The 23,029-nt window shown below is 44.9% G+C and overlaps 1 protein-coding gene across 1 annotated transcript in view; it reads left to right on the forward strand.

Annotated features, from left to right (window-relative positions):
- The first annotated feature begins 18,379 nt into the window (after nt 1-18,379).
- ME3 (malic enzyme 3) overlaps nt 18,380-23,029 on the forward strand; it is a 164,621-nt gene continuing 159,971 nt past the window's right edge. The window contains exon 1 of the mRNA XM_075919399.1: nt 18,380-18,928. Coding sequence (XP_075775514.1) covers nt 18,746-18,928 — 183 coding nt within the window. The 5' untranslated portion in view covers nt 18,380-18,745. The remainder of the gene's footprint in view (nt 18,929-23,029) is intronic.

The raw sequence follows: 23,029 nt of genomic DNA on the forward strand, positions 1-23,029 counted from the left end.
TAGTTGGAGTGGCTGGTATGCAAAATAACATGCAACTGTTTATCAAAACATTTGCCAGAGTAAGGGACTCTCGTTCATATTTTCTTTCTTCTCTGGGTTATTTCCCTCCTTTTTCTCTTCCCAGAATTGCATTCACTCTTGAGTGAAAAACACTTCAGTAAGAAAACAAAACCCAAACAGTAATAATTGCCCCCTCCTTACCAAAACCATTTCTTAAGAGCTGAAAAGTGCCATGGGACAATCAAACATCAAACCTGTGTTTTAATAGTGAATACAGTGCTCAGTGACTAGTGAAAGAAGCAGGGAACTGCAGGAAGACATAGGATGGTTTCATGGTTAAGGCAAGTGAGTATTATCCTGGGCTACGTCTAGACTGCAAGCCTCTTTCGAAAAAGAGCGTCTAGACTGCAAGCAGTACTTTTGAAAAAGCAAGCCGCTTTTTCGAAAGAGAGCACCCAGGCAGTCTGGATGCTCTCTTTCGAAAAAGCCCTGTTTGCATTCAAGAACGCCTTTTTTCGAAAGAGCACTTTCGAAAAAAGGCGTTCTTCCTCGTGAAATGAGGAGTACCGCCGTCGAAAGAAAAGCCGCGTTCTTTCGATTTAATTTTGAAAGAACGCGGCTGTAGTCTAGACGCAGGTGAAGTTTTTTCAAAAAAAGGCTACTTTTTTCAAAAAAACCCTGCAGTCTAGACACAGCCCTGGAGAACTGGATTTCATCCCTGGCTCAAAGTTCCTGAGTGATGTCAAGTCACTTAAGTCAAGCTTTTCCAAGGTGGGCACTAATTGTGTCTTTTTCCTCATCTTCTGGATGCTCAACTTGATATACTGAGGTCTGATTTGCAGAGTGCTGAGTACTGAGAACGGCAACAGAACACGATTGGAACTATGCTTTGAACATATACAATGCTATACAAATATGAATACCCTGCTTCTCCCAACCCCTTTGCATCTGTCCACTCCACCATCCTAATTCCTGCTCCCTCCTTCTCCTCTTCGCTATCCTACTGGTTATATGACCTCCTTCTCCTCCCTTATCCATCCCAGACTCCTACCTCTTGGGGATGGGGGTGTCCTTTGAGGCCTTACCGGTTCCACAGCAAACCTCTTCCTTTACATACATTTACTCTTCGTGTTACATTTACTATACATTCTATTGCATGTTTTGGGATTGGCTTGGTCTTTTTGTAGGAACTAATACCTTCACAGCATGCTCTGTCTATTCACTACCTTCCCTTTACCTCATCTTTACATTCCTGAATTATCTTATTCATTGATATCCAATCCATTGTAAATGGTTCCTGGGTGAGACCCTTCTCTGAGCTAGTACAGACAGTCTGTTTTCAGCCTGCTTGATTCATTTACCTCCCTAATCCTGTCTTTCAAGAAATGAGACTTCAATTCCCACCTCTCCTCTTCTTGGTTTAACTTCCCCACCATCTCTAGGCACCCGTCCCCCTTCATCTCTGCTCTTCTCCACCCTATTGGCTCTTGTGAACCCCTCTCCCAGTCTGGTCTTTTCCCTTCTGCATTCCAGTCAGGTTATTTCCTTTGCCTGGGTGTCAGCAAGAGGAGCACTGGTAAGACAGGAGCCCCTGACTGCCCAGAGAAGCAATTGCAGGGAAAATCCTGCTTAGCTCTTGCATCCTTTCAATGGAGCTTGCTCAGTGCAGATGGAATCATCAGAGAATTTAGCTGTCAACCTTTAACAAATCTCTGAGGCTAATGGTTTGGCCTTATAATTTTTTTTTTAATGTGGGCAAATCATTTTTCCTAGTGTTCAGGATTCAAACATTAAAAAAGAGAGAATCAAGCTAGTGCAACATACAGGCTTTATTCCTTCCTCCGCAGACACAATCCTTTCTCATTAAGCATGTCCTGAAATTAGAATTGGGTGTTCCTAAATATTACCCTATACATAAGCATACTATCACGTGAAAACACCCTCTATTAGGAAGCTATCATAATGTCCCTCATCATATTTGAAGCAAAATGCAGGACAATGTAGCACTTTAAAGACTAACAAGATGGTTTATTAGATGATGAGCTTTCGTGGGCCAGACCCACTTCCTCAGATCAAATAATGGAAGAAAACAGTCACAACCATATATACCAAAGGATACAATTTAAAAAAAATGAACACACATGAAAAGGACAAATCACATTACAGAACAGAAGGGGGATGTGGGGGGGGGGGGGGGGGAGGAAGGTGAATGCCAGTGAGTTAATGATATTAGAGGTGGGGAAGGGGAAATGTCTGTGAGTTATTTGAGATTGTAAAATTAAACATGAACATGATCCTAGTAGTGGGTGAATGTGTTAGCAGTTTCACTGATATATATGACCATTCACTGCCATGTCATATGAACAAGGTTTTATCTGTTTATCACATGGAGCTTTCTTTCAAAAGCATGATTTGTGCAGAGGAAATAATTTGATCCTGACAGGGTTCTCCGGGTTATAATGTTGGGAAGCTCTTTAGCATAATTTTGAAAGGTCTGTAGCTTTCCAGTTGCATAGGCCTCTGTGTGCCTCTCTTCCATTTCATCTACCACTCTTTGCACTATTGCTGGTTTTAGTAATGCTGGATCCCCAATAAGTTTACCAGGCAATATTAAGGTCTTCTGTGAACGCATTGCTCCATTCAGTAATGGCTTGCCCTATATTTTCTCTTCTTTTTGCAGCTTTCCCTGTACTACTTAGTGAATTGTATTTGTCTTTGTCTCCTACACTTACTTTCTGTGTCTGGAAGTGAGCTTATTAACTAGCTCTGCATATGTCTATAGCTCTTGGAAGCATTGGTGAAGGTTCTGTGAATATTCTCATTCAAGCTTTTGTATCTTTTGTCCCTAAATCTACCAAAAACTCATTCACCTTTTCAGATTTGACAATCGCATGCATCTGCCATTTTGCACAGTCTGACAATGCACCGATCTCTTGTTTCTCCACATTTTTATTACAATTATTGAAAACATACCTTTTGCATTGGATTTTTGATGCATTCAAAATATTTTAGGAACACTTCTAGGGTTTTACATGGTCCCTTCTAGTCTGATGGGGTATGTCTGCACTAGCTCGTTAATTCGAGCTAGGTAGGCAAATGAGGCAACTGGAGTTGCAAATGAAGCCCTGGATATTAAAATCCATGAGGAGTAACAGTTAATTTGAACTAAGGACTTAGTTCGAATTAACGTTTCACTGCCGCGTGTAGCCGCACAGCAGTGAGTTTGGGCTAGTGAAATTTCAAAATGGCGACCGGACGGGAACATGCAAATGAAGCCTGGGATATTTAAATCCCGGGCTTCATTTGCAACTCTGGTCGCCTCATTTGCCTACCTAGCTCGAATTAACGAGCTAATGTAGACATACCCTTATTGACATATCCAGATGCTGTTGGAACAGGTGGCAACCTTTTTCTATTACAGCTAATAGTGTTTCTTGTCTTATCTTGTTTTCCTTTTTATCCACCTCCATTGCAATGTCATTGCTTTCCCCATATCATCAAAAGATTGTCCAGGTGCTAGACACATCCCCGTTCAGGAGCAATGTCCCTGTGCTCTTAGATAGGAATCTGGGATGACTCCACAATTACTCTTTTCTCTCTTTGTTTTCGTTTTTTGCAATATTCTTAATTTCTGCTTTCACATGCCAACAGGAACCAACACACTGCTGACACCCTGCTGAGGGGTGCAGGCATAAAAAGAAAGATATCCAAGACAATGTAACATTCAGGTTTAATTCCTTCCTCTACCTATAGGCTACATCTACACTAGAGGCTACTTGCACAAGAAGCTTTTTGCGGAAGAGTCTTCCACAAAAACTCTTGCGCAAGAGCGCGTCCACACTGCAAAAGCGTATTGGAAAAGCAATGTGCTTTTGTGAAAGGGAGAATCCAGACTGCATAGACACTCTCTCTCAAGAAAGTTCTGAATTCCATTAACAGAATGGCCACCAGGGCACCTGTGCTTCCTCCAATAGGCTGTTTTTGTGCAAAAACCCTGTTTCCCATCCACACACACCATTTTGCATAAGAGCTCTTATGCAAAAAGGCTTATTCCTTGTAGAAAGAGGAATACCTATACCACAAAAACCACTCTTTTCTGTCGATTCACTGTAAATTTTCTTGTACAAAAACGTGCTTGAGATGTGGACACTCCACGGGTTTTTGCACAAAAACAGCCATTTTTGCACAAAAACCCTGTAGTGTAGATGTAGCCATAGTGTCTTCTCTCATCAAGCACCGAGGCTATGTCTAGACTGCAGGCTTCTTTCGAAAGAAGCTTTTCCAGAAGAGATCATCTACACTGCCAAAGCACATCGAAAAAGTGTTCTGCTTTTTTGAAAAATAGTGTCCACACTAAATGGACACTATCTTGCATTTAAGATGTGATTACTATGGATGGAGTGGCCACCAGGGCACCTCTTTCCTCTTTCGAAAGAACTTCCTCTTCCCTGTCCACACACGCCTTTTTCTGAAAGAGCTCTTTAGGAGAAAGGCTTCTTTCTCATAGAAAGAGGTTTACCGATGTCGGAAAAATGCCTCTCTTCTTTCGATTTTTTTTTAAAGAATGTGATTGCAGTGTGGAAGTAAGTGAACTTTTTTTGGAAAACAGATGCTTTTCCGGAAAAAAAACTCTGCAGTGTAGACCTACCCTTAGTGAATGGAGTGTTATCTCCATCTCTAGCTACCAACCTATTCATAAGCATACTACCATGCTGTAATGCCCTCTGTTGGTAAGCAATTTGCTGTAACACCTAGACTTGTTCTTAGAATCAGTGGAACCATTTTAGATAAAAAGCTGAGGCAGAAACCCAGCTCTTAGAATGGAAAAAAAATGTTAGGTAAACTTTACAAAAGAGAGTTCTAAGCTCCTCTACCAAAAATAAAAAATTGTCATTAAAACTCCTTAGCTCTAATTCTACAACTGCACAAACAGTCAGGTTCCATGACATTAGCTGCACTGCCTGGATTGAATCACATCATCTTTGCAGGAATAGCTGAACACAAGTATTCCTTGTTTCTGACCTAATGGTAGATACAACATTTAAACTGGATTAACTGCTTTTTATCAATACGTAACTGACTGCTATTTTAATAAATATTGTATATGTGTCAGTTTACCGTGATTTTGTTGTGGAGTTTTCCATTTACTTACACACACACACACACACACACACACACATACAACAAGAAGAAAAAGATGCTACTTTATATAGTTATTACTTCATTGGATCAATTCCTGAGATGGTATAAATTAGTATGGCCTATACTGATTTACATCAGTTGAGGATATGATTTGCTAACTTTGAAAGAATTGCTTCCAATTTGTGCCAATGCAAGTCTGGTCAGTCTTTCTGGTGGTTCAGTAGCTAGTGCAATGTTATACTACATCACTTAACTGCCTGGTAACTCTGATTTTTCTAATGTGTGGCAGTGTGGAGTGTTTGTTTTGTGTGTTGCAATTACAAAGTTATCTCTTTATTTGGCAGAAACTGGCTGTTTTCAGAAAAGATTTGCTCTGGGAATGGTAACATGCCAATACTTTAAAATATCTGTACCTACTGAATAATCTGTTTCGCCCGAGTGACCTTTCAAACCATTTCTCACTTTCTCTTTGTTTAGTTTTGTTATCAGTTTGGTATCTTGTCAGTGTTCTGATGTGCAGTGTAACATGCAACTAGGAGGACTGGCAAAGCCAGAGGGATACCTGCTGAAAGCAGTAAATTGGTTAACGACAGATTTCTTATACATTGTTCCTTTGCTACTAAGGTTGAAGATAACACACTTTCTGACATAATGCTGGTGCACTAAACTCACCAATAGGTGGCCATGATGAAACAGGAAATTGAATACGTGAACACACTAATTTCATGCAGAGAATGTGCAGTTATTTGTTGTTGATTATAAAGCAGAACTTCATTTAAGATTTGGTTATCATGGGGTGCCAAAGTCTTCATCAAATACATTTATTCTCAGAGTTGGTGATACAAACCGTAAGGACCTAGGCCATTCTAGGGGACTCAAAAACCTTATGATAAGCAGCAATATTTTTGCTGCTATTCATATGGCACCTGAAATTGTTTGCAAGATTTGTAATGGAATTAGTGCTGTAGTAATGGGCTGGAGCACTGAGCTGTCAGCACAGCACTGAGAAAGTGCTTTGCATTGCACTGAGACCACTTGGCTCCTAAGAACAGTTATTAAAACAAAGAGAGAACTGCTACACCATTATCAAGTGTGTAGGGGAGGCGTTGGTTCACTTGATTCTCTGATGTGTTTTCATGATATTCACTTTTGTGCAGCCTGATTAAATATTGTGTCTCTCACTTGGTGGCATTAAAATATTTAAAATATTAAAACAATCTTTTCACGCGCGCATGAGCACATACATACACACACACACACACACACACACACACACACATAACCCCTGGAGACCCCGGTAAGCAGGCTCAGCAAGGAGACCAATAAGTAAAACGGGTATGGGCCTAGAATTACTATCTTTCATTAAAGACTTGTCCATAGAACATGACCTAGGAGAACTAAAATAATACAGATTATACTGACCAGACAATTTCTTTAGGGAAGGACAAGTTGTGTTTAGCATTATTTCAGCTAGTTGTGGTTAAATCTCCTGAGACCAGTCTTTAATCATAACTAGCAGACCCAATGCTAAACAGGACTTGACCTAGTCATGGCCAGTATTGTGTTAGATAACTCAGCTTGTCAAAAAGTCACAGAAGGGTAGCCATGTTAGTCTGTAACTTTAAAAACGAGTAATCCTGTGGCAATTTAAAGACTAACATAATGTATATAGTATTATGAACTTTCATGGGCAAAACCCACTTCATCAGATGAGATGATCTTGAGTGGACTCCTTGTGCAGCTGAAGGATTTCCACTACATATGGCTGAGTGCAGTGCCTTTTATTTTTAAAAGTCTACGGGTATGTCTACACTACCACCCTAGTTCGAACTAGGGTGGTTAATGTAGGCAACCGAAGTTGCAAATGAAGCCGGGGATATTTAAATCCCGGGCTTCATTTGCATCTTGCCAGGCGCTGCCATTTTTAAAGCCCCGCTAGTTCGGACTCCGTGCCCACGGCTACACGCGGCACGGAGTAGGTAGTTCAGATTAGGCTTCCTATTCCGAACTACCGTTACTCCTCGTGGAACAAGGTGTACCGGTAGTTCGGAATAGGAAGCCTAATCCGAACTACCTACTCCATGCCGCGGGTAGCCGCAGGCACGGAGTCCGAACTAGCGGGGCTTTAAAAATGGCGGTGCCCGGCAAGATGCAAATGAAGCCCAGGATATTTAAATCCCGGGCTTCATTTGCAACTTCGGTTGCCTACATTAACCACCCTAGTTTGAACTAGGGTGGTAGTGTAGACATACCCTCCGAGAGGTAGCCATGTTAGTCTGTAACTTTAAAAACAAAGAGTAGACTTGTGGCACCTTAGAGTCTAACAAATATATATATGGTATCATGAGCTTCATGGGTGAAACTCACTTCTTCAGATAAGATGATCAAGATAATCTCATCTTGTCAAGGTCACAATCCAACATGATAAAGGCTAATCCCTTAAGGACAGCTTCCAGCAAGACTGAGAGATGGTAATGCAACTCCTGTTACCACTGTATATGTTGTATATACATTATAGATTAATAAAGCCCTTCAGTTTTCATTGCTGTCTATCTAGCACCTTTCATTAGCACTACATTTTCCAAACATTTAGGGGAAAGATTCACCTACTTTTATTCTTTGAAGACTTGTTTCTTACACCAGTTCTGTGCCAGAGGAATTCAAACTATACTCCCTATAACTGAAGAAGGGATATTATTGGATAGACATGAAAACTTACATCTGCATTTTACCAAGACATATTTTTAAACAACAGAAAACATGAATTCTTTTAGTCTAAAGCAATTGGACAATGAGCCCAATACTGAGTCTATTGACGTCAATAGCAGAACTCACCTTATCTCCAATGGGGACAGATTCACAGCCTATTACCTTTGAAGAACTAATGTGATATTCCGAAGAAGTTTGAAGCTTGTTACTTTCAGATCGTTGTCATTTTTTTAAAACAACCTAGTATGACTTTATGGAGTTTGTTGCCTTTGCTCTAATGCCCCTTCCCTCCTTACATACTTTACTTCGGGAATATCTACACTTACTGGAGGATTGGTGCTGCAGCGATTGATTCCTTGGGGGTCAATTTAGCGGGCCTAGTAAAGACCTGCTAAATCGATCACTGATTGCTCTCTTGTCAACTTTGATACTCCACTGGAATAAGAAGAGTGAGGGAAGTCAAGGGGAGAATGTCTCTTGTCAGCCCCCTGCAGAGGAGACCCTGTGACAACTCAACCTAAGGTATGTCGAATCCAGCTATGCTATTCATGTAGCTGGAGTTGTGTAAAATTAGGTCAACTTCACCCCATAGTGTAGACCTGCCCTCAAATATCAAATTTTATTTACTTCCAAGACAAAATCTGAATCTGATCTAGGAGGAAATAGGACTGAACTAGCCTTACAATCTGCAAGCTGGGATGTCTCATTTTTTGACCTGGAATGAATCAGTGCGCATGGGAATTAATAGCCTACATGTTGAACGATAACAGTGTGCCAGAACCAGAAATATTGATCTTATTGTCAAGACACAAGTTCAGAGTTCAATGGCAACCTCAACGGCTGTTTGTTGGGTTGAAAGATAACAGTGATAACACCATGTGAAATTGATATGATACAGCTAAATCTGTACAAAGCGTAAACTAGAAGTGTGCCCCTGTGGCTGTGCTTTTGATACCAGCAAGCTTGGAGAATCAGATATTTGCATGTCAGGATTAATGTAATACTTTGGGCAGAACGTGCAAGATGACAATAAAATCTGCCAACAAATAGACTGTTCCCTCACAGTACAGGGGAGATTATTTTGTCAGTGTGACTGGAATCTCCTTATCTCCAGGCTTATTTTTCACTTTAAGAGGCATAAGTGTAAGTCATCATAATTATCATTTACAGCCAGGCAAAGCTAGGAACAGGGTCTGTAAGTCTGGCCAAGACAATTCACTGCACAGCTACAGATGGTTTTTGTCCAGATGATGGTTAAATTCATTACCACTAAAATACCAGCGTAACTAGGAAAGTAAAGGAAGTAAATTGTGGCAAAGGGAGTTCAGGGGTGACAAGCAGAGGAGACAAAGTGAGGATTTAAGGATTCTATTCTGTTCCTGGCTCCATCACTGTCCAACTGGACAAATCACTTGATCTCTCTGGGTCTCTGTCTTTAATGTGGGAATGATAATACTTAATGCTTTGTCCGGAGTGCTGTGGATCATGCTACAGATTCAAAGATTTTTAAGACCAGAGGGGACTATTACGATAATCTAGTCTGACCGACTGCATAAGACATCCCTAGAATCTCACTCAGAGATTCCTGCCTTGAACCCATAACTTCCTTTACATACGTGCATCTATGCTAGATAGCAATGTAGCTGCAAGGCCAAATGTGTTTTAGTCATCCTATGCCCAATAAGTTTGTGAAGCTTTTTCTTTTGGATGGAGACCTCACAAAGGTTTTCTGTGCCTCTGGCAGCTCCTGCTTGGATTACTACAAATATTCTTATGGTTCTTGATGAGGGTTGTTTCTATTGTGGTAGCACCATCAGAAATCATGGCTCCATTGCACTAGGCTTTGCACACATGTAACATGAAGAAGCTCTTTGCCCCAGAAAGCTCAGTAGCTAGATTTTGACTTTAAAGTTAGTAATCCCAATGGTCACTCCATAACAGCCACTCCTGAAGACTATTCAGAAATCAGCCTCTGCTCAATCATAAAATCACGGGGTTAGACAGGGCTGCAAGGGCCAGCTAATCTAACCTATTGTGAAGATCCAGGATTTGTTCCATCTAAACTATTCCAGACAGATGGCTACCCACCCTCCTTTTGAAAAGCAACCAGTAGACGAGCTTCCACACCCTCCCTAGGCATCTGTTCCATTGCCCGACTGTTCTTACTAATAGGAACTTTTTCCTGAGATTTAATCTAAATCTGCTATGCCAGAGGTGGGCAAAGGGGGCCTCTGCAGACTGGATCTGGCCCACCAAGCGGATCCTCTGCCATTCACTCACCCCTGAGGCCAATCAGGACCTGGGGATGGGAGGCAAGTACAAAGTCTCTCGCTCCCTGCCCCTGCCCTGTAAGCACCATGTGACCCTTGCAGGACGGGGGCAGGGAGTGAGAGACTTTGTGCGTTCCTCCTGCTCCCAGGGTCTGACTGGCTTCAGGTTGGGGGGAGCTCACAAAGTCTCTCCCTGCCCTGCAAGGGGGCAGGTACCTCAAGGGATCGCGGTCTGTGGGTGGGGAAGCACAGATGTGTCCTGACCCCACCCCTTCTGCCAGAGGCCCTAACCGGTCTGGAGCAGCCCAGGGCCACTTCAAAAATTAGTGAAGTGCCCCCCATCTAAAATTATTGCCCACCCCTGTGCTATGCTGTAGTTTGCACACATGACCCCTTATCCTGCCCTGCTTGTAGAGCACAATGGGGTGGTTCTAGGCACTCCTGTGATATTCCTCCTTCTCCTCCCCACCTGCTCTTGGATAAAGAAGGAAAAACTCAGGACAAGCTTTAGGTTTCTATAGTTGTCAGGCACTCAGATAGAGTGATGGACAGAGGCTAGACAGGCTGCAATGCAAGGGCCTGACCTGGATCTCTTTGGGATTTAGCTGCTGTCTTGTTTATAGCGCACCCCTCCTCCCAGTCTCATGCTAATGGTTCAGTAGAAGCTGAGGTGCTCAAGCTAATGCCGCAGCATCTGGGACTGAAGGAAGGATGTGGTCTTGACCCGGACACTGTGGGTAGTGTCAAGCCCCCAGTTCACTTCCCCAGCTGGAGCTGGTTGGCACTGAGGCAGCCCAGTGAGGCCTAGCTGTTTGATCATGCATGACAGGCTGTGTTCGGGGAGGGGTGGTTTATGTTTTTAGGGAAGCTGTTGAGTCCTTTTGTTGGCACTGAGTCAGTTCAGTTGGGCTTTAGTTGTGTGTTTTTTGGTGGTGTGCATGTAACCACATATTTACAGCATCATATACAAGTAGGGCAGGAAGGAATCTTGAGACCGTCTAGCCCCCCCACACCGCATACTGACACTGGCTTCGTTCATAAGGACACTCGCACAGCTTCTGAAAGGCACCTCCATGCACACTTCAGGAAGCATAGTAATGAGTGGGCCCAGTTCTAGAAGTGCAGAACTCCCATCCATTTCCCACTGACTTAGTACGAGCTGAGGGTGCTCGGCCTGTGGGATCTGGCAGACTGAAAATCTACCCAGGCTCATGAATCGGGAGGTGGTAAATACCCCCCTCGTATGTTTTTCCTTCCTCCTCACTCCCCTGCCTTCTGTTGAACAAACACAGGGAGCAAATTTGCTCTTCATTATCTGCTGCCCTCTTCCCACAGCAGCTGTTCTGCTCATTTTGGGCTTCTGCATCTTGCCTTTAACAGTTGCCTGATTGTCTAACTCTTGACACAGGCCTAGGCAGTGTATTTCAGAGCACAAAGGAGGAGCACGTTGGAAGGATTAGGAGGAGGCTCGCTACATGGTTTGTAGCTATAGAAGCCAAGAATTCCCTGCCCTGCCCCCAAACGAAAGGCACTATCTCGTCAGTGTTTCCTACAGCTGAGTGCTTCCGAACAGTCAAAGCAACAGTCTGAAAAATGGATGTGCTTGCTCAAGCTAGCCAAAGGATGTTCATTATTGTTCATAGGAAATGGAGGGTGAAAATTATTTACAGCAGTTTTTTAATTGGTATTTTAATTCATCACCAAACCCGAAAAAAATTGTTTTGCAAAAACTACTTTCAGTCAAAAGATTTTAGTTTTTTGAAAAATGAAATTTGTTTTACTAAAAAATGTTTTGTTTTCAAAATTGCAACCTCAACAAAAATATTATATGATAATGTTCATTTTAGTCATTTCCCCCCACGCACCCTGAAACTTTCAACCACTCTAGTTTTTCCCTAATATTTTGTACTTCCATAACACACACCTTCCATGTGAGAATATCAGTGTCAGCTCATCTGGTCCATTCCTTGGCCAGTGCAGGAGAGTTCCCTGCAGTATATTCTACAGGTCAGTTGGGCCTGCAAATGAGAGCCCTGGACAGTCTCCTATTCACGCAGAATATAACAATCCACCTCCTCAGTGAGCTGGGTCTTTGGGAGCATATCACACATACTCAGATCCCTCCATTTTCTCCCTGTCCATTTCCACTGACAGTCCAAGGGCCTGATCTTCAGAGCCATCAACAGATTACATTAGCAGCCAGCTCTCTATCCTCTAAGACAGCTCCTCTAGGACAATGCAGTTTGTAAAGCCAAGGAGAAAGCAAATGACAGCTGGAAACAAGGTGCTCTCATCTGAAGGGCTTCAGCTGTGGAATGAGTTAGAAGAAATTAGACTAATTCAAATCCTGCCCACCTTTATAACTAATTTGCCTAGGAAGCACTTAGATACTATGCATATGCTTTTCAACCCTACAGATGGATAATGTTGCTAGTTTGTCATGGTTTGTTCTCCTTTCATCTTGCCTACCATAACTTCCTCTCTGCATGTCACCTCACCTCCTCCACTATCATCACTGAAATTATTGTCTTTCAGCTCTTGCATAGATTTTTCAAACACTATGGCTACATCTAGACTGGCATGATTTTCCGGAAATGCTTTTAAAGGAAAAGTTTTCCATTAAAAGCATTTTCGGAAAAGCGCGTCCAGATTGGCACCCATTGAGAGATGATGGGAAACTGCACCTTCGCCACTAATATGCAGATGAAGCACAGCTCCACCTACCCATCACCACTTATGATCATACCACTACCACCAAGATGAAATCAGCTCTCAGATGAAGAACAGTTGGCTGAAACTGAGCCCAAACCTAAGCAAGACAGTGGTGATGTTGGTGAGTAGAGGAAAGCACTTTGACGATGGTTAGTGACTATATGCGGTCTCTATTTGCTGGAGGTACACAAACTGGTCAATTCACTCTATGGTAGTCTAGGAGGGATGGACTTTGAGTAAGACTATGAGATAGAAGGCATAAAGAAAGAATGTACACAGAGGAGAAATGAATGCAAGATCTCCAAAGACCCCTTTGACCTGGGAAATGTAGGTATATGACTGGACTTTTTTTGTGATGCCCAAAAGAAGGGTGATCTTGTGATTGAAGTATAGACTTAAGAGTCAAGAGATTTGGGTTCTCCCCCCAGGGTCTGCGTCAGACCGCTCTCATCACGTTGGTGGTCATTTTAGACAAATTTCTCAAATACTAGTGTCACAAGCCATAGTTGGGGGGCCTTACCCAGATTTGAAAATTGTGCCCTTAAAGAGAATAAGGATGGCTCAGTGGTTAGGATCTTGGCTAGGGATTTGAAAGACCTAGTTTTAATTCCCTGCTCTGCTACAGACTGCTAGTATCACCCTGGCTAAGTTTCTTAGGCTATGTCCAGACTGCAGGCTTCTTTCGGAAGAAGTTTTTCTGGAAGAGACCTTCTGGAAAAACTTCTTTCGGAAGAGAGCGTCCACACAGCAAAAGCGCATTGAAAAACCGATCGGCTTTTTCAAAAGATAGCATCCACATTGATTGGACTCTATCTTGCATTTAAGTTGTGATTACTATGGATGGAATGGCCACCAGGGCACCTGTGCTTTTTCCTGGAGGCCTCTTCTTTCAAAAAAAACCAACCCCTTTTTCCCCATACACACACACCTTTTTCCAAAAGAGCTCGTAGAAAGAGGTTTACCACTGTCGGAAAACTCCCTGTGTTCTTTCAACTTTCTGTCAAAAGAACGCAATTTCAGTATGGACATAAGTGTAGTTTTTCCGGAAAAACAGACGTTTTTCAGGAAAAACTCTGCAGTGCGGACATACCCTTAGGCTATGTCTACACTATGAGTTTTCTCAGCAAAAAATATGCTGATGAGGGACTCATTGCATGAGTCATGATCTCATTTGCATATTTTCTGCCAATCTGTTTTTGCGCTAGGGGTTTTTGCACAAAAACAAGCAGTGTGGACATTTTCTTTTTGCGCAAACCCCCTTTTTCTGAAAGATATTTATGCCCCAAAAAAGAAGGTATACTAATACTTCCTTTTAAAAAAAACGGTTTTTGTGCAAAAGAAAACGTCCACACTGCTTGTTTTTGTGCAAAAAGGGATCGGCATAAAATATACAAATGAGACTGCGACTCATGCAAATGAGTCCCTCATTTGCGTATTTTTTGCCAAGAAAACTCGTAGTGTAGACGTAGCCTTAGTATCTCTCTGTGCTTCAGTTTCCCATCTGTAAATGGAGAAAGGCAGTATTTCCCTAACTCACAGGGTATTGTGAGGCTAACGGGGAGCCATACGAGTATCCGGATTCATAGAAATTCACCATGCCACAGTTTCCCCTCTGTAAAATAGTGGTGATAGAAGAAGAAGCAGTAACTAAATTCTACCGGTCCATCATGGTTTTTGTACTGCTCCCATCATTGTGGAATCTGGATGCCTCATAAATATTTGCATAGTGTAGTGATGTGGGATGGGGACATCGCTATTAAAAATGCAAAGTATTATTTTTGGTATCTCAGCTATATGAATAATAACATCAGAGGTAAGTGGAGCTCAGAATGTCCAAATACACTTTGCAGCAGGGACTCTGTAGTTACACAGCTCTTTTTTCTATATCAGCTTATTAGAGCAAGTGGAGAAAACATATGCACAGAGCCAATTAAAACTTTATCTTGTAATTTGGCAAGGCTGAATGTTGAGTGGTCTTCTTGGAACTCTGAGACTTGTTTAGTTATAGCCATTTCTGGGGCATTTGCGTTCATAGCTCCAGAGGGTCTTCCAAACGTTAATAAACAAAAGAGCCACCAGTCAGTAATGCCTGGAAATGGTTTCAGTGCTATTGTAATAAGTAACACATGGGAAATTAAGGCGAGAAACCACATTTTTTCCCCGTTAGCCAATCGACATACATTTTGTGTGTAATCAATGCCACTGTTTCCCATGCTGAGTTAGTCAGCTTCCCTGGTTGTGTTTTTGTTGTTCTTTTTTGTTTCTTCCACATAACTAAGCAGGAAAGAGAGACATCAAAAAACAGGAAAAACGGGATTATACAATGAAATTGACCCTGGAGCAGATGTAGGAACTAATCCTGGGCTGTTGTTTTTTTCCAGTTGTTTACATGCCAAGTCTGTCTGGGTATGTCTACACTACCCTCCTAGTTCGAACTAGGAGGGTAATGTAGGCATACTGCACTTGCAAATGAAGCCCGGGATTTGAATTTCCCGGGCTTCATTTGCATAAGCGGGGAGCCGCCATTTTTAAATCCCCGCTGCTTCAAACCCCGTGCAGCGCGGCTACACGGGGCTCGAACTAGGTAGTTTGGACTAGGTTCCTATTCCGAACTACCGTTACGCCTCGTGAAATGAGGTGTACCGGTAGTTCGGAATAGGCACCCTAGTCCGAACTACCTAGTTCGAGCCCCGTGTAGCCGCGCTGCACGGGGTTCGAAGCAGCAGGGATTTAAAAATGGCGGCTCCCCGCTTATGCAAATGAAGCCCGGGAAATTCAAATCCCGGGCTTCATTTGCAAGTGCGGTATGCCTACATTACCCCGCTAGTTCGAACTAGCGGGGTAGTGTAGACATACCCTCTGTCTGTCTATCTAGATAAGGTATAGGTATGGCCCTGATTACCTGATTTGTCCTCACAATACCCCCGTGAAGTACAGGGCATTATCTCCCATTTACAGAACAGGTAATGCTTAGATACTTACAGCTAGGGAAATATTCCTGAGAAGCTGGGCCTAAGTGACTTGCCCAAGATCCCACAGGAAATCTGTGAAGAAGCAGGAATTTGAACTCTAGTCTCCTAAATCCTCAGCTACTGCCCATAGGCTAAGCAGTGAGCTAAAGTCCTCTTCTGAGGAATGTCCCTTTAAAGCCCCATGGCATCCTTGGTTGAGCAACACATGCTAGCTACATTTTGCAGATAGAGAAACTGAGGTATGGCTGGTTAGTGCTCCCAGCTCACAAAGGAAGTCTGAAGCCAAGCCAGAATTGTAAACCAAATTTCCTGATTCTTAGTCCTTTGTCCCAATTTCATGGTTGAAGGTTGTATGAGAAGGCTTTGGGAAAGGACTGATATTCCCTAGATTTGCAGATGCCTCTGTTGCAACCCATGACATCAGTGTCACACTAATTTAGCCATACTTAATATGCCACTTTCTTTATTCTTGTTGGTTTCCTTCCTTCCTTCCTTCCTTCCAGGGGGCTATTTATTTAGGAGGTTTTAACAAGTTTACAAATCCTTCCCACATCACTATCAGAAACCATCCAATCATTACAACAGGCAGCTTTTGTTTAAAGAGACATTAAACAGGAATACAGTCATGAGGCCTTTCTGTTTAACAGGGTGTTATTACCGAGAGCGCATCATTAAAACATCTGTGGGGGAGTGAGCAGCACAGCCCACCATGCAGGCTCTTTCCGACCAGTTCCTCAGGGATCACATGTCCAGAAACTCCAGATCTATTTTTGAAGGTGGAGCCTGCAGCTCCCGGACCCTAAGTCACTGCTGCCAACTTTGGCATATATGAATCTCTGCAGCCCTAGGTCTCTCTGCTGCTGCCTTGCAGGATGCAGTGTGTGGAGGAATCTAGCTCCAGGTTCTCTCCCAGCTGCCTGCTCCAGGGGTGCAGAGAAGGGATGGCCAAGCCCAGGGGAGGGCAAAATATGGTCAATGGGAGCTGCCTGGGCCATGCTGGCAGCACAAGCAGCGTGCAGAGGTGTGCACAGCATGCAGATTCGCACATGACCCCAAGAGCCAGTCTCTTTGAGCAGCATGAGGGGATGCAGTAGGCAGGGAGCCTGCCCCAGGCTGTTGCTGGGCTGCTGGCTGGGAGCTGCTTAAGGTAAGCACCTCCTAGTCAGGGCCTGCACCTGGCACCCCTCCCCCTCCTACACTGCAACTCCCTGTCCCAAGTCACATCCTAAGCCCTCTGAGCCCCCTCACTTGTGCCCCAAGTCACAAGCCAATCTTTCTGCACCCCCACTCTTGCATCCATACCCCATCCCAGATCCTGCATCTCAATCCCCTACCCCATGTACCAACCCCACCTGTCCTAGATCACAACCCAAACCTTGAACCTGCACCCCAAGTCACGGCTCCCTGCACTAGAGATGTCAATGTGTAATACACTACACAATTAACTGATAAGCCTGGGTTTATCAATTAATTTTATCAACTACATGCACTCCCCCCTCCTTGCCATCTCTGTATCAGAGGCAGCAAGTGAGGGGGGGTCCGTGAGGAGTTGGCTTTACGCAAGCTTCCCACAAGCAATGGATCCATCTGCCCCCCTCACACCCTGATGCTGCTGCCTCTGATAGAGATGCAGCAGCATGGAGGGCAAGGGGGCAGTCTGGAGCCAATACGGACAGGAAGCCAACTTTTGGCTCTCTGTGCATGCTAGCTCCATGGACCTGCTTCCCACCCTCAACCTCTTACAGAGGCAGTGTGTGGGGGGGGAGGGGGAGGCAGGAACTGGTGCTGGGGGAAGCTGGCTTAAAAGCCGGATCCCCCAGCACTAGCGCCACAGTGCTGCCACTGCACTGGGGTGGGAGGAGCAGGGAAGGCTGCTGCAAAGCAGGCTCTATCCGCAGCAGCCCAAGCTCACCATAGACAGAAGCTGGTCCATAGCAGCAGAAGCTCAGAGCTCAGACCCCCATGGACAGGGACTGCAACCACCCTGCGCTGCTGCCTCTGTATCTGCTGGTCCATGCGGGGAGCTGGTTTTTAAACTGGCTCCCGCCTACCATCCCATGGTACTGCCTCTGATACAGGGGTGCCAGGGGTCTTACCAGGAGTGGGGCGGGGAGCGCACTGGCTGCCGGCCCCACCACCACTGACAATTGAATAGTCATGTAACCCATAAGCTGTCATGTGGTTACATGACTATTCAGTTACACGATAGCTACCATTCCCACCCTGTACCCCCTCTTCCAGGTCCGAATCCTCTCCTGTGCCATAGCCCTTCCCAGAACCTCTACCCCCTGCTGAGCCCCTCTCCTGTCACAACCCCCCTCACCCAGATCCCACGCCCTGCACCCCATTCTCCTACCCTGAGCTCCCTTCTGCACCCACCCTCCATCCCAGACCTGCACCCCCTCCATTAATGTCAGGGACGGGTGCGGCCCTGGACCACTTAGCAAAGCCTTGCTGTGGCCCCCTGCCCTCCCCGCCCGGCTCCCTCATTCCCGTTCCTGCCGGGGGAGGAACCCAGCCCCGAGCCTCAGCCCTGCTGCCTGGGCTGGCTTTGAGGGAGGGAGCAGAGCCGCTAGGGTTGTTGTGTGGGTGGCCCAGGGCAGAGGGGTCCCTCCCGGTGCAGGGGAGCTGGGAGGAGGCGCTGCCTCCGCCGCAGCCAGGCCCGGGCTGGCAGCTGCTACTTGATCTGCTTCCTGGGTTTGCTTTCGCTTTGCAGGGTCGCTCCAGGGGCTGCGGCTCTTGCTGGGCGGGGAGCACGGATCCCTGCGGTGCCTGAGCCCCAGCCGCGGGCAGCTCCCCCCGCCAGCCCCGCCCCGGGGCAGAGCTGGTGCCTCGCCCGCCCCGAGTCTCCCCCACCTGGGCCGGCCCCTGGGGAGAGCTGCCCGGTGGAGCGCGTCACCCGGGATCGCACCTAGCACCGAGAGCCGGGCTGCGGGGACGATGCTGCCGCTTTGCCACTCAGCTGGGCGCCGCCTGCTGCGGCTGGCGAGGGCGAGCCAGTGGCTGCCCCTCCTGAGCCCCCAGCCGGGCAGAGGCTGCCGATCCGAGATGCCCCGGGGCCTCCCGGCCAGCGCCACCAAGAAGCGAGGCTACGACATCACCAGGAACCCGCATCTCAACAAGGTGCGTGCCCCTGCGGCGGGCGCCGCGCGTCCACATGGGGCGGGGGTCGTGCGCTGGGACACGTGTGCGGGGCTCCGGGCTGTGCTGGACGCTGGGGCTGGCCGGGCCCCCTGCGCGTGCCAAGGACCAATCAGACCCCGGCGTGGCAGGAGCTTCTATCGCAGCGACTTTGATTGGCCAGTGCGGTCCGGCCGCGGACAGGGTTGGAGCCCAGCTGTCCGCACAGTGATCCGGGCATGGCCCGGGCTGGGATCAGGGGCAGGGTGCCACCACACAGCCCCAGCGTGCGTTTGGCCACTTGCTGCTCTGCCCCTGTGTGGCCACCTCCACTTGCCTTTGCATTCTGGGACAGTCTCTCCTTTCTCTCTTTGGGGGTTGTAGTAACACCCAAATCGGTCCTGCCAGCTGGGACCTAGTTAACAGAATTGGGTGTGTATTGAGGATGTTAAATATCCTGTAACTGACTAATCGAATTGTCCATGCATTTTTTGCATCGCCTATTCAGTTAGTGGATAGGGTGGCCCCTTTGAAGTGCCAGGAGCCTGGGTCAGCTGGAGACTCCCCAGCTGATCCCAGGCTCCTTGTGGCTCTGCTCCTTTGAAACGTGGCCTGCGATATTCAAAGCAGTGGCCTGCGGTATTCAAAGCAGATGCCACACAAAGTAGCTGACCCCCAGGCCTTGTGCAGCCCTGCTGCTTTGAAGTAAACCCCTCTTTCCCCCACTTGCTGCCTCTACTTGATAGAGGCAGCAAGGGGGGAAGCGACTTGTCCTTAACAACCCTATTGTGTATGATCCAAATGAACTTCATTTAATCAAAATTAGTGTAGGGGGAAATGTCATAGCTCCTAAAAAGACCGTTTGCAACAGGTAGGAGACTGCACCATTAGAAATAGAATCCGCCATTTATTTCTTTGCATTAAGGTAGGACAGTCTGAGTTTGATTGCCTTGGTTTTTAAGCTTCTATTGAATGGGTTGACAGTGGTTATGCCCTAATACCACTTCCCATGTGGAAGAGGAAGTCTTGATTCTCAGTATTGCTCAAGCTGCAGCACAGAGAAACTTTGTAGCAGGGCATCTTAGTCTTCATTCCTTACTCCGGAAATACTCAGGGAGAATGCAAAATAGGATGGAAAGAAATTTATCTATGACTCAGACAGCTCCACATTTTAGATTGAATATGAGAACAGTATAAATATGTGAGTTTCAGAAACTTTGTGTCCAAATTTGTTACATTAATATTGTTACTAATTATTCAAAATACTTCATCTTTCTTAGAAATGATGCCTACTGTACATCTGGCAATGACTAGTTAGCTGATCACTTTTGAACTGATCAAAATTGTTACCTTATTATCCCCAGCTGTCTTTTGTGTCAGTCCATCATCTCTTGTCTTGTACTTGGATTGTAAACTCTCTGCACAGGAGGATATTTTATTTTAATGTTTGTACAGTGCACAGTGTCACTGTGAGAGACACTGCTCTATGCACTGATCACAAAGAAAAAACAGTTTCTTGCCATTTCAACCAGAAAGGACACTGTCTCATTCTGCTACAAAGACCTTTTAAATCTGCACTTGAAAGGGAATTCTCTGAACTGTCATTCATGCTAAAATTCGACACTCTCGGGGGAGGGGGGAGTTGAACAAAGACACCAACTACCTTACCCATTACAAAGATAGCTTCCCCAATTATCACCTCTAATACCATTAGCTCACAGACATTTACCTTCCTTCCCCCCCCCCCCCCCCCCCGCATCCCCCTTCTGTTCTGAAATGTGATTTGTTCTTTTCATATGTGTTCATTTTTTTTAATTGTATCCTTTGGTATATATGGTTGTGACTATTTTCTTCCACTATTTGATCGGAGGAAGTGGGTCTGGCCCACGAAAGCTCATCATCTAATAAACCATCTTGTTAGTCTTTAAAGTGCTACATTGTCCTGCATTTTACTACAACTCAAGGCAGTCCTGAATATGCAGTTTTGCAGATCATCTGTATAGTAGGGTTCTGGACTTCTGCCTCACTTTGAATCACTTTATGGCAAAATCTGTAAGGCTGAAAAGATTCTGAACATTGTCAGCTATGCATGAACATTGATCAATTGCTAGTGCTAAAGCATTGCAAATACTTTTTTCTTCAGATGATATCGTGTCATCTAGCCTTGTGCGATAGTACTTCATGCAGAGCAAAGTGTCTGGTGTTGCTATTGAGATTATGTGTATTGATTATTACTGAGTAATTATTACCTTAACCTTTGGAAGTGAATTGTTTGGTATGGTGCAATATAATATTGCTTCAAATTGGAATGGTTCACACACTAGAACAGATATCTATATGTGTTTTTTCTTTAGCACATGATCCTGCTCTCATTGAAGTTCATGGTAGAGGAGTGGAGATGGAGTGCAAATCAGTGAATTTATGGCCCTCTGAAAGTGCTGGGAGGGAGGGGGAGGAGAAAGTTCAGGGCTCTAGTTCCCCAGTGCACTAGAGGCATGTGTGTGGAAACAAGACAGGGGATCTGCAGGCCACAGGTGGAGCTCCAGTGGGCTGCAGGCTGCTGCAGCCTGCTGAGATGAAGGAGGGCCCCTCATGCAGCCTGCTGACTATTCTTGGTTGCCCATTGCTGTTATAGACTGTAATCATCACCCCTTAACCTTCTCTTTGATAATCTAAATAGATTTTGTTTCTTGTGTCTATTCCTATAAGGCATATTTTTTCATCCATTAATCATTCTCATGGCTCTTTGAACCCTCTCTACTTTATCAACATTCTTCATTAATTGTGGGCACCAAATCTAGACTCCGTGGTATTCCAGCAGTGGTTGCACCAGTGCCAAATACAAGAGGTACAATAACCTCTCTACTCCCATTTGAGATTCCCCTTTGTATGCATCTAAGAATCACCTTAGCTCTTTTAAACAAAATACAGGACTATGTAGCACTTTAAAGACTAACAAGATGGTTTATTAGATGATGAGCTTTCGTGGGCCAGACCCACTTCCTCAGATCAAATAGTGGAAGAAAATAGTCACAACCATATATACCAAAGGATACAATTTTAAAAAATGAACACATTTAATTGTATCCTTTGGTATATATGGCTGTGACTATTTTCTTCCACTATTTGATCTGAGGAAGTGGGTCTGGCCCACGAAAGCTCATCACCTAATAAACCATCTTGTTAGTCTTTAAAGTGCAACATAGTCCTGTATTTTGTTTCAGCTACACCAGACTAACAAGGCTATATTTCTATCCCTTAGCTCTTTTGACCACCATGTCACACCAGGTGATTATATTCAGCGGATTATCCTACACAACCCCCAAATCCTTTCCAGAGTCACTGCTTTCCAGGATAGAGTCCCCTATCCTGTAAATATCACCTACATTCCTTGCTCCTAACTGTATACTTGAACATGTAGCAGCATTTCTAAGATAACTATGGTATTTAGAATAGCGTATAGTAATATTAATGTGTGCAATTGGTAGGAGCAGTTGATGGTCTAAGAGACATGGGGCTATGTTAGGGATGTGAATGGTTAACCAGTGAGGACTGTGGGCTGGAGTGTGGTTGAGGGATGCTCTAGCCCAGCTGGAGCAGCTCCTGCAGGCTTTGGCTACCTCGACACTGGCACCCTTTTCCGGAAATGCTTAAAACAGAACAGTTTTCTGTTATAAGTATTTCCGGAAAAAGCGTGTCTACATTGGCAGGATGCTTTTCCGGAAAAGCACTTTTCCCGGAAAAGTGTCCGTGGCCGATGTAGATGCGCTTTTCCGGAAAAAAGCTCCGATCGTCATTTTCGCGATCGGGGCTTTTTTGCAGAAAAGACTACTGTGCTGTCTACACTGACCCTTTTCTGGAACAGTTTTTCCGGAAAAGGACTTTTGCCCGAATGGTAGCAGCATAGTTTTTCTGGAAAAACACTGACAATTTTACAGTAGATCGTCATTGCTTTTCCGGAAAAGCAAGCGGCCAGTGTAGACATAGCCTCTATGTTTAACCAGTTAGCCAATTAAATGGGATTTTACACCCTTAGTCTACTCTACCACTAGTGATCAATATAAATTGTGCAACTTCAGCTATGTGTGTAACTAAGCTGAAATC

This window comes from Pelodiscus sinensis, chromosome 1 (genome assembly GCF_049634645.1).
Source record: "Pelodiscus sinensis isolate JC-2024 chromosome 1, ASM4963464v1, whole genome shotgun sequence".
Lineage (NCBI taxonomy): Eukaryota > Metazoa > Chordata > Testudines > Trionychidae > Pelodiscus > Pelodiscus sinensis.